The following is an 11,834-nucleotide window of genomic DNA, read 5'->3' as shown; positions in this document are numbered from 1 at the left end:
TTGATCTTTGGTGGATTGGCATCCTCTTCTTGCTGGTCCATCATCAAATGGAATCTTCTGCTTGCTGGTCCTGCAGATGATTCACATGCAATCTGACCCTTGCTGGGTGGCCTGTGCTGTGGAGACAGATCAGACTCAGATGAGTGAGAGCTGCAAAGACCTCGGGAACCGGACCATGCAAACCTTGCCCTGGAAGGTTCCATCATTCGTTCTTGTTGATTCTTTTTGTAAAATACTTGTGATATGAATGGTTTCAATTTCGCTGTAAAGCCGATGAGGTTTCATGGGCTTGGATAATTTTTGTGTTGCATTGTCAATGCTGCCTGTACATGCATACTCTGCCTCAAACTCATGTCACCCCCCTCCCAAGCCCCCCCAACCTCCCATCCAGTGCATTTTCAGTTCATGTATAAATTGACTTGGTCTATGGTTGATTCTGTTTCTTCTGATTGGTTCATCTGGTGGTTTAACAAATCCTGTTGAAGGCAGATTGATGCTCGATAAGATCATGTCACATGACTCAGGCTCACTCGACCCTGAAAAAGTCTGTCATCTGATCGTCTATCAGTGCGAAGCTCACTCGACTTAGAGACCCCCACCTTCATGGTAATGTGGACTCGGACGTGAAGATCTGGCAGGTGGTCTTTTAAATGTGTGACCATCGTGGTTGTTTTGACATTAGTCGTGGGATTTGAACTGGGCAACTGGGATGGTCTGGTGACTGTAACAGTACAAAGAACCTGCTTTTCAATGATCTTCTTACAACATATACTCGCAGAAACTCAAAGCATGTCATCCCCAACCCTGACCTCAATCTTTTCTCCCCCCACCATCCCAGCATCAACCCTTAATCTAACCCCATTAATTACAGGTTAATGTGTTTCCTCACCACCTATCTTCCACTTTTTCTGTTTGTTCATTCCCTTTGTTTGTGTCCAAATGTTGTCCCTTCATCAGTATGTTGTCCCTCTATCCTTTTCACCTCGCTCTTCAATGAATTTCCATCTTGTGCAGAAAGCAAATGTGTTTCTTACTGAACCCTGATCTTCATGAGTCCATTTTACAATAATCTTCATCCATGTTTATTTACTCCCAGCAGTTCAACTGTTATCTACAGTCCCTCTCTTTTGTTATTCTCTCGTCCCATGAAAAGCGAGTGTTTCCTGTTGATAATCCAACATGGTGAGCAACACATCCTGTCAATATCATTGATCGTCAAACCTTTTGGATTACATCGTCCTTCCTTTAATCTGTTTAATGTGCACACACATCCTCTCCTGTCATGTTCCTGAGTGCCATCTTCAGCCATGCTGTAACCACAGAGGGACCAAAGGTTCGTAGTGCTCTCTCTGGTACACAAATCTCACTCCATTTGTGAGATCATGTTCAGATTTATTATTGGATTATTATCATCTCAGCACTTATTGCCTTTTGTCATCATTTTTAGCTCGCCTGTTCGAAGAACAGAGAGCTATAGCGATACCCCCGGCGTGAGCGTCAGCGTGAGCGTGAGCGTGAAAATGTTCGAGTTTTTGGTGCAAGTTATTTTTTCTTTATCTACCACACTATTTTTTTATACGCCCGATATATATGTATAATGTGATACCTGTCGTCCGTCCGTCCATCTGTCTGTCTCTGTCTGTCTGTCTGTCTGTCTGTCTGTCTGTCTGTCTGTCTGTCTGTCTGTCTGTCTGTCTGTCTGTCTGTCTGTCTGTCTGTCTGTCTGTCTGTCTGTCTGTCTGTCTGTCTGTCTGTCTGTCTGTCCGTCCGTCCGTTCCTGTCTGCACTATAACTCACAAATGCACGATGAGCACGATGCATTGTCTTCAAGTGGCATTCCAAGCATGTGGGCCGCATGCCATCATTGCTCAAAGTCTTGTAGCATATTGCACACTAGGGTACCTGTGTGTCACCCTTTTGGAGGGTCGCAAATCCAAATAGAATATATTCGTCAAGATACTTCCGCTTTTTTGCACTCATTGCGAATGATTTAGTTTGAAATGAGTACTGCATATCTGTGAAAAAAAATTTTTTTGATAAAATTAAAACAAAATATAAATTTTAATATTTAATTCAAATAAATGTTAAATTTTAAAATTAATTTCAATACAGAAAATGGTAGGTCAAGTTGCGAATAGAAAACGAAGATTATTAAAGGCGATACTTTTGTTTTTTTATGTTCATCGCGATATTATGCAAACACTTGTAAAGAGAATTCCAAAAATAATTCGAGAAATTCCTACTTTTTTCTCTTGCTCCCTCTGGAAATTACTCATGCCCCCCTGGGAGGTGGGGGGGGTGACCCCCAGGTTAAGAGCCAATGCTTTAGACTTTAGAGCTTTGTTTTATTCAAACTCTCATTCAGTGATAGATCAGATCAGATGATGTACTCATGAAATCACATTGTAATCTCTGTTTCTGTGTTGGTCGACACAAGTACATTGTCATCAGAAACCTGGTGCTTGTTCTGTTACCTGTGTTTGGGATGCATTTTGGGTGCACCTTCTGATTGGCTTCTTCTTCAGTTTATAGTTTTTCAAGTAATATCCCGAATGATTGTTTCAAACCTAATTGTTCTTTATGTTTTAAATACTGTATGCTTGGTCTTTCATTCCTACAAGTTTTTCTAATTTTCACTCTCTATTTTTAGGCTTCAATTCGACTCTGCTTCACACTCTTTTCTGACCCCAAGGAGATGGCTTCTTCTTCCTCTGACATTGGAGATAGTTTGGATGAACTCACATGCCCAGTGTGCTTTGAACTCTACAATGAGCCGACTGCTTTGCCATGCGGCCACTCGTTTTGCCTTGTGTGTATCGAGACATCTTGGAAGAGCAGGGGAGAAGACACAGGCTGTGTTTGTCCAAATTGCCGTGAGGTTTTTCCACAAAAACCAAAACTCAAGAAGAATGTGACCGTTGCTAACTTAGTAGAAAAGATTCAGTTGAAAAAGAGAGAGGTTGGGTTGAGGGTTGAGGTCCGAGATGCAAAACATGGTGGTGTGAAAGTTAAGGAACGAGTGAAATCAGGGGGCACTGATAGTTACTGTGAGGTTTGTAATAGAGAGGCAGCCAAGAGGTGTGTACCTTGTGAGATCCTCTGCTGTGTGCAACACCTGAAGCCTCATCAACAGAAAGGGCACAAACTGGTGGGTCCAGGAGTTAAGATTGAGGAATTAAGATGCATTGATCATGAAAAGCCAATCTTACTCTATTGTAAGGATGATGGGAGCTTGATGTGCGCCATGTGCATTGGTGAACAACATCAGAACCACAACATTGTTGCTGTGGAGATTGCTCATACTGAACTAAAGGTGAGTAAATCGGTAAAAAAAAAGGTTATTGTTTTTATTGTATCCATTATTTTTTTTAATATGGAGGAGGCTTGTGTATGGGCCTGATTTTTTTTTTTTGTTGTAACTTGCCGATCAGCACTTATCCATTTGTGATGGTGTGGTCATGGAATATTCCTCACAAACATGAGATTTCTGCAAATGAGCATCTCCTCAGAATTATTTATCATGTGATGTTGTTGATCATTCACCTGTCCAAACCGTGAATGGAATGAATAAGCTTTTCAGGTCACCAACTGATAAAAAGGTGAAATTGTTTATTTTACATTCATGTGATCATGGTTCAGAGCCTTCCGAAAGAAGTTTGTTTTGGAAGAAGGAAGAAAGCTCACAGCCCTGAACTACTTTGTCTTCTAACTTGAACACCAATGAAGGCTAAATAAAGATGAATCATCACGGAGTTTTCATAAATGTGAAAATGTGTGTTTTGATAAAGCACAAGGATGCAGGAAACTCATGTCATGTTCTGCAACGACATTATAAAACTGTCAGAAAGAACTGCCATATGTTTTTTCAAATCAATGCAAAACAACTTCCTGTAAGGAAAGTTCACACACAATGAGTTTTTCGTCAGGGAGATTCATCAATGAGTTTGTCCTCAGGGAGATTCCTCAATGAGTTTGAAGGCATGGAGATTCATCAATTAATTTGTAGGCAGGGAGATTCATGAATAAGTTTGTAGGCAGGGAGATTCACAATGAATTTGTAGGCAGGGAGATTCATCAATGAGTTTGTAGGCAGAGAGATTCATCATTGAGTTTGAAGGCAGAGAGATTCATCATTGAGTTTGAAGGCAGAGAGATTCATCATTGAGTTTGAAGGCAGAGAGATTCATCATTGAGTTTGCAGGCAGGGAGATTCATCATTGAGTTTGAAGGCAGAGAGATTCATCATTGAGTTTGAAGGCAGAGAGATTCATCAATGAGTTTGTTGGCAGAGAGATTCATCAATGAATTTGCAGGCAGGGAGATTCATAAATGAGTTTGCAGTCAGTGAGATTCATCAATGAGTTTGGATGCAAGGAGATTCATCAATGAGTTTGTTGGCAGGGAGATTCTTGAATGAGTTTGTAGGCAGGGAGATTCATCAATGAGTTTGTCGGCAGCGAGATTCATCAATGAGTTTTCGTGCAGGGAGATTCATCAATGAGTTTGTAGGCAGGGAGATTCATGAATGAGTTTGCAGGGAGATTCATCAATGAGTTTGTAGGCAGGGAGATTCATGAATGAGTTTGTGGGCAGGGAGATTCATCAATGAGTTTGTAGGCAGGGAGATTCATCAATGATTTTGTCGGCAGGTAGATTCATGAATGAGTTTGTGGGCAGGGAGATTCATCAATGAGTTTGTATGATTACAAATTAAGATCGCCAGCACCCTGAGCAGATGACAAATTAATGCTCTGACTTTGAGGGCACTGCATCAGTAACACAGATTCAACTGCAGGAAATGAGACTTCCTGCAGTCATGTTCTGCATATGAAAGGAGAATAATTCATTTTGACAAAATTTCTTATAAACTCAACACATTTCCTGGTCTTTAAGGTATATTACAAGACCTTGTGTATCACATCTTGGACAAGCCACAAAGGTATTCAAATCCAGGTAACAGGTGATCCATCTTTCACGCAGACCCCAATCAAGGGGTTCATCATCTTCTTCTCAATCTGAAAAATCCCTTGGGTTTAATTGGATTCGCTATATATGCTAGATATCCCTTATTGTCGGGTTTTCCGTGTGTGTGTGTGTCTGTCTGTCTGTCTGTCTGTCTGTCTCTGCAATGCGAGGCTCCACAGCACAAACCAGCAAACCAATTTCGATGAAAATTTGCCAACATGTGCAGGATTTGTTGGGAATGTGCGCATTTGAATTTCATTGCCTAGCAACCACCCGTTGCTGTGCAGCGGCCGAAAAACCGCGTACAGTATTTTCAATACTTGTCCTTCAGTTTTGAATCTCGAGAAGCGAGACTTCGGAATTAAACACTTCGAGATATTTAGAAAATTTTTATTCGAGCCGATTTTTGATTGAGGTTTTATTTTTCAAATGGTAGTCCTTCAAAATCGGGTGTCAATTCACCGTCATTTTTTGAGGGGCTTAGGAAAGTGGGCGGAGCTTAGGGAAAGTGGACTTGGTTGATGAAAAGTGTGAGTGGCGTAGGAAAGTGGGAGTGACGTAAGAAAGTGGGCGTGGCTTATGAAAAATATTGTGTGGCTCTGGAGGTGTGGTCAAATAAGAGCATTGAGAGAAGTTTATCATGTGTGTGTGTGTGTGTGTGTGTGTGTGTGTGTGTGTGTGTGTGTGTGTGTGTGTGTGTGTGTGTGTGTGTGTGTGTGTGTGTCTGCAATGCGAGGCTCCACAGCACAAACCAGCAAACCGATAAACCAAACCAAACCACCCACACACCACCTCCAATTATTTATTTATTTACCATTTCAGATTCTCCTCCTGACACACCACCTCCAATTATTTATTTATTTACCGAAAACGATTCCACGACTCGCACACCACCTTATTTATTTATTTACCATAAACGATTCCACGATCCTGACAAACCACCTCAAATTATTTATTTATTTACCGAAAACGATTCCATGACTCGCACACCACCTTATTTATTTATTTATTTATTTACCATAAACGATTCCACGATCCACACACCACCTTTAATTATTTATTTATTTGCCGAAAACGATTCCACCACCCACACACCACCTCCAATTATTTATTTATTAACCCTTTCGGATTCTCCCGACATATCACCTCCAATTATTTATTTATTTACTGTAAATGATTCCCCACCCACACACCACCTCCAATTATTTATTTACCAAAAACGATTCCCCACCCACACACCATCTTATTTATTTATTTACCGTAAACGATTCCACGACCCACACACTACCTCCAATTATTTATTTATTTACCGGAAACGATTCCACGATCCACACACCACCTTAAATTACACTGAACAACAAATTTCAAAAAAAGTGATCAAGACTAATTTGGGTACGCTGATTTCAAAAATCATAACCGTTTTGCTGTATCACGTCAGGATTTTCAGGAACAGAAATATTCCCATTGCCTAGAAGTCAGGATTTCAATGAAATTTACATATGTCTTTAACATGTCTATTTCGTACAATTGTTGTTAACTTGTGTTATATTTCTTTCTTTCAGATAAAGATGAGTAGGCGTTCCTGTACCAATCATCCTGACAACTTCTGTTATGTCTGTGGTCGGTATACCAAAAAAGATCAACAGCGAAGTATATCTACAGCAGTGAAAATGAAGGCCGCCTACTTTCACTATTTCGGGTGTAAGGTGGGGGACCAAGAACAGAGCTGGGCACCACACATCTGCTGCACAAGCTGTCACACAACCTTGACTCAGTGGTTGGTGGGCAAGCGCGCGAGCATGCCATTTGCAGTGCCCATGATATGGCGTGAGCCGCAGAATCATCATGATGATTGTTATTTCTGCTGCACAAGCATCGCCGGCTTCAACAAGAAGAATAAAGGTCACATCAAGTACGCTGACTGCATCTCTGCTCGTAAACCTGTGCCTCATGATGACGAGAACCCCGTTCCAACACCTCCAGCTGATCAGAACATAGCTGTAAGCAGTGGTGAAGAGGATGGTGATGATGAACCTTTTGAGACCCACACTCAAGAATCACACCTTCTGAACCAGGGAGACTTAAATGATCTTGTAAGAGATCTCTCGCTGTCAAAGGCGAAGGCAGAGCTGCTTGGATCAAGGCTGCAGCAGTGGAATCTACTTGAACCTAACACCAAGATATCCTTGTTCAGAGCACGTCACAGAGACATGGCTGAGTTCTTTGAGATGGAAGACACGATGACATTCTGCAGTGACATCAACGGTCTGTTGAAAGAACTTGGGTGTGATCACGATCCTGCAGACTGGCGCCTCTTCATCGACTAGGGAAGAACAGCTTGAAGGCTGTTTTGCCCCACAATGGCAACGAGAAACCATCAGTCCCACTGGCTCACGCGTTCGGCATGACAGAGACCTATGAGACTATGCGGCAGCTGCTTGATTCCATCAAGTACAATGACTTCAACTGGCACATCTGCGGAGACTTGAAAGTGGTGGCGCTGTTGTTAGGGCTGCAGTCAGGCTACACGAAATACATGTGCTTCCTTTGTCTCTGGGATAGCAGAGACGACAAGAATCACTGGACGAAGAAAGATTGGGAAGAGCGAAAAGAGCATGTACCTGGTCGACACAACATGAAGCATGTCGCCCTTGTTGACCCAGCCAAGGTTTTCCTTCCACCACTCCACATAAAGCTCGGCTTGATGAAAAGTTTTGTACGGGCAATGGATCTGAATGGGCGTGGGTTTTTATACCTCAAGGAAAAGTTTGGCAACACCTTGTCGGAGGCCAAGATCAAGGCTGGTTTCTTTGTTGGACCGCAAATCCGACAGATTATGAAGGACGAAACTTTTCCGACAACTCTAAACCCCAAAGAGCTGGCAGCGTGGAGGAGCTTCAAAGCTGTGACGGACAACTTCTTGGGGAACGAGCGCGCGGACAACTATGAAGAAATAGTGCAGCAGCTGCTGGAGTCCTTCAGGAAACTTGGCTCCAGGATGTCCCTGAAAATCCATTTCCTACACCAGCACCTGAACTTCTTCCCTGACAACTTGGGAGCAGTCTCGGACGAGCACGGCGAGCGATTCCACCAAGAGATTTCACTCATGGAGACGCGTTACCAAGGGCGGCACAACCCGAACATGATGGGCGATTTCTGCTGGTTCCTGCATCGTGAAACTGACACAGAGCAGCACAAACGCAAAGCCAAATGCCTAAAGCATTTTTAATTACATTCTAGTGGAGTTTTTCTGTAATTTATATAATTTTTAAGCATTCATGATGAAATAAATGAATTTTTGTAAATTTCATTGAAATCCTGACTTCTAGGCAATGGGAATATTTCTGTTACTGAAAATCCTGACGTGATACAGCAAAACGGTTATGATTTTTGAAATCAGCGTACCCAAATTAGTCTAAATCACTTTACACATCTCCAGTAAAAAATTTTTGTTGTTCAGTGTTATTTATTTATTTACCATAAACAAATCCACGACCCACACTCCACCTCCAATTATTTATTTATTTTCCCTAAACGATTCCACGATCCACACACCACCTTCAATTATTTATTTATTTACCGAAAACGATTCCACGACCCACAAACCACCTCCAATTATTTACTATTTAAAGTGGGAGTGGTGTAGGAAAGTGGGCGTGGCTGGAAATTGGGCATGGCTTATGAAAAATATTGTGTGGCTCAGGAGATGTGGTCAAACAAGAGCATTGAGAGAAGTTTATTGGGGTGTGTGTGTGTGTGTGTGTGTGTGTGTGTGTGTGTGTGTGTGTGTGTGTGTGTGTGTGTGTGTGTGTGTGTGTGTGTGTGTGTGTGTGTGTGTGTGTGTGTGTGTCTGCCACGTGAGGCTCCACAGCCCAAACCAGCAAACCGATTATTTTTCAAATGGTAGTCCTTCAAAAATAGGGTGTCTATTTTCCATCATTTTTTATGAGGAGTGCCAGCTGGGAAAATACGCAATAGGAAAAATCTTGCCAGGCAGAGGAACAATTGCATGTGAACCAATACATCTTGGCAATGAATCTTCGTCAGTGGATCAGTCAGAATGAAAGGCATCGTAACCAGCGCTTCGATCCAAGCGAATCCCTCATCGCCTACCGGCTTGTTGGTCTCTTTGTAACAAAGTAGCGTGCAGTATAAAAATTACATGAACATCACATCATGAAAATGTTTTGATGTTTGTAGTTAGACATTTTAGGTTTTCATTTAACAATTTATTGAAATTACAAAATATATCTATCTTTACCTTCATACCAAGTTGGTGTGATGACATTTTGTAATCTCAGTTCAGCGACCTCACATAGTTGTATAATTAATTGAAGGGATGGTGATGTAATCATGGCAACCTCAACAGCCATCTACCTTCAAGACAGTTGATAAACAGTTTTAGCAGTTCATGTCATTCTGGCACTTTTTCTCACACAGCTGTAGAGTTAAAGAAAAGAGATTATTATAAAATTTTAAACAAATTCCCATCATCTTCACTGTGCTTTTTCTCACAAATGTATATATTTATATAATTTTGTGCAGGATGTTCCTCTTTATTCCACCAAAGAGGTTCACAATTGTTCACTTCTGTTTCTTTATTGTGTGCAGGGTGTTTTGGCTGCAAAGTGTCCTGATATATCACAGTCAATGGAGAATGTTGCAGCTCAACTACAGCAGGTTCAGGAAGAGGAAGAGCAAACAGAGGTGGGAATCGCCAAGGAATGGGTTTACATCCCCACCCCTTTCCCCATTATAAAAAGGGAATGCACCTGAGGGAGGAGCTCGGTCATGCCATTCTTTTTCTCTTCGAACAAGTCATGATTGTTTTGTGAAGAGATGTACGATAACAAATTTTTTGAAGTGACTTAACTAACTCTACAAACAAAATGAAGCAGGCAACAATTAATTAGGAAATGAATTACAAAAATAAACAATCCGACGATGGTACATCATATGTATACATGTTTGTGCATGTATGTCTGAGCCACTGACTTCGCCAATGTGTTCCTACCACAAGTTTTTCCGTTTTCAGAGTATCCATGGACAGATCATGTGTGAGAAAATATTTCCGCCCTTCCCCAACCCAACCCCCCCACCCCTCCCCTTCCCACTGCAATCTTACTTTATCACCCTACTCTGATGATTAGGAGCCAACACCTAAGTGAGGGTGTACGTCATTTGTTTACCTTTGTTGGAACCTTTGTCAATATTATCACTTCTGTCTCAAAAGAATACCTCCTGTAATATATATATATATATATATATATATATATATATATATATATATATATATATATATATATATATATATATATATATATATATATATATATATATATATGTATATATAATATTGTTACGGTTGTGGAAATTCACAAACCACCATTCAGGTCGTTCAGGCGAGATATCTCTGTAAGTACATGTGTAGTTAGCCCCAAACCCGTTGTTTAGAGGGAATTTATGTGATCCATCCAGGCTGCGACACTTTGAGAGAGCCGTTTTTCTGTTCTATCTTTATTTTGAACCAACCACGCTCCAACCATCACACAACAACAACGCCAACAGCCACGATCTTTACCTTCACAACTCGCTCCCGCAAACATCGCATCACCGCCATTCCGAACGGCACCATGGCCATAAACCACCACCATAAACCCTCCACCACCTTCACCTCTCTCCTTCTGCGGCCATTCCCGCACCACCTGTGAGCACCGAGCGTCGGGCTGTCCTGGGCTCGTACAAGATACGCGCCGAGCCGCGAGTGCAAAATGCGGCCTTTGCGAGGAGAATTTGGATCAAGAATGCCACACGCCTACTTCTGATCCGTCCAATCAGCAAGCGCGGGGCGGTTTCGCCCCGCCTCCAGGCGCGTCTGTGTGGAATCGAGATATGCAAATTCTAGGATCAGGGGAGATTCACGCCCCTTTTTCTCCGTCCAATGGGCGAGCGTGGCTCCGCCCCCGAGCTCATTCTGATCCGGAAATTTGCATATGGCATATTGCATATGGAAATTTGCAAATTTCTCCTGCTGGCCTATAAAGCGCCGAGTGCAAGGCAAATCTGGGCAGAGTCAGTTTGGAAGAGCGGAGAGTGGCAGAAAAGCGAAGAGAGTTTTGGGGCAGAGTCAGTTTTGGAAGAGCGGAGAGTGGCAGAAAAGGCAGAGTCAGTTTGGAAGAGCGGAGTGGAGTCGGGAGGCGAGGGCGTCCCGGTGGTTTTCGGCAGTCGGCTGAGGAGAATTGGGGGAAGAGTCCGAGGAGCTCGGGTCCGAGGCAAGGAAGACGGCGGTCGGCGATGAGGTCGCGGTGGAATCGCTCGTCACGGGACCCAAGCAAGCCAGCTATACTCTTTCCCCAGAGCATCAACAATTCCCCACCCCTTTTTCCCCCCGCGCTGAGATAGTGTGAAAAGGGGGCCCCGTTCCCACCCCACTCCAAGCGGTGCCAACGAAACCCGTGAAGGAGCACGAAGACGGGGCACCGCCGCGCTGCCACATTTGCGGCTCATCACGAAGACGCGGGTCGGACCCATCCGGTCTCGCGGACCTGACCGCTCCTTCAGGTCCCGCGCAAATATTGGCCCACAGGCCCCGTCTGCCCCCTTGTCCTTGAGGGTGGCCTTTTCTTTTGCTTTTGAGTAAATGTGTTGGTGGCGCCGTCTGTAAAGTATAACTGTGTAAGTGTTGCCGTGTGCTCGCGTAGTCGGTAGTATCTCTGCATCATTGTTTCTTTTGTAGCATTTGATATATGTGCATTCTGTTTGGCTGTATATCTGTGCTCTCCGTGTGCCGCGGAATAAATGTGCATCATGTTTAACTGTTTTCCATTTTCGCTTCGTCTTTTCTTTAATTGAATCTCCATCTTGCTTCA

At 42.8% G+C, this 11,834-nt stretch overlaps 3 protein-coding genes and 1 long non-coding RNA gene across 6 annotated transcripts in view; 2 read left to right on the top strand and 2 right to left on the bottom strand.

Annotated features, from left to right (window-relative positions):
* LOC147033509 (E3 ubiquitin-protein ligase TRIM7-like) overlaps nucleotides 1-11,834 on the top strand; it is a 1,095,521-nt gene that overhangs the window by 394,817 nt on the left and 688,870 nt on the right. The window lies entirely within an intron of this gene.
* The window catches only part of LOC147033524 (E3 ubiquitin/ISG15 ligase TRIM25-like), a 272,640-nt gene that overhangs the window by 204,307 nt on the left and 56,499 nt on the right, over nucleotides 1-11,834 (bottom strand). The window lies entirely within an intron of this gene.
* Nucleotides 173-11,834, top strand: part of LOC147033525 (E3 ubiquitin-protein ligase TRIM8-like) — a 28,983-nt gene continuing 17,321 nt past the window's right edge. For all 3 annotated transcript variants that reach the window (XM_085855733.1, XM_085855731.1, XM_085855732.1), the window contains exons 1-3: nucleotides 173-196; nucleotides 2,651-3,313; nucleotides 9,577-9,672. In XM_085855733.1, coding sequence (XP_085711859.1) covers nucleotides 176-196; nucleotides 2,651-3,313; nucleotides 9,577-9,672 — 780 coding nt within the window. In that variant the 5' untranslated portion in view covers nucleotides 173-175. The remainder of the gene's footprint in view (nucleotides 197-2,650; nucleotides 3,314-9,576; nucleotides 9,673-11,834) is intronic.
* LOC147033526 (uncharacterized) lies at nucleotides 5,696-6,650 on the bottom strand. Its single transcript, XR_015051574.1, has 3 exons — nucleotides 6,112-6,650; nucleotides 5,959-6,063; nucleotides 5,696-5,859 (listed from the first exon to the last, which is right to left on the bottom strand). It is a non-coding gene; the product is annotated as an uncharacterized LOC147033526 (long non-coding RNA).

This window comes from Eptatretus burgeri, chromosome 2 (assembly GCF_056783735.1).
Source record: "Eptatretus burgeri isolate ZD-2024b chromosome 2, Ebu_testis_v1, whole genome shotgun sequence".
NCBI classification, from domain to species: Eukaryota; Metazoa; Chordata; class Myxini; order Myxiniformes; family Myxinidae; genus Eptatretus; species Eptatretus burgeri.
The sequence above is the reverse complement of the archived record's forward strand: the minus strand, read 5'-3'. Positions and strand labels throughout refer to the sequence as shown.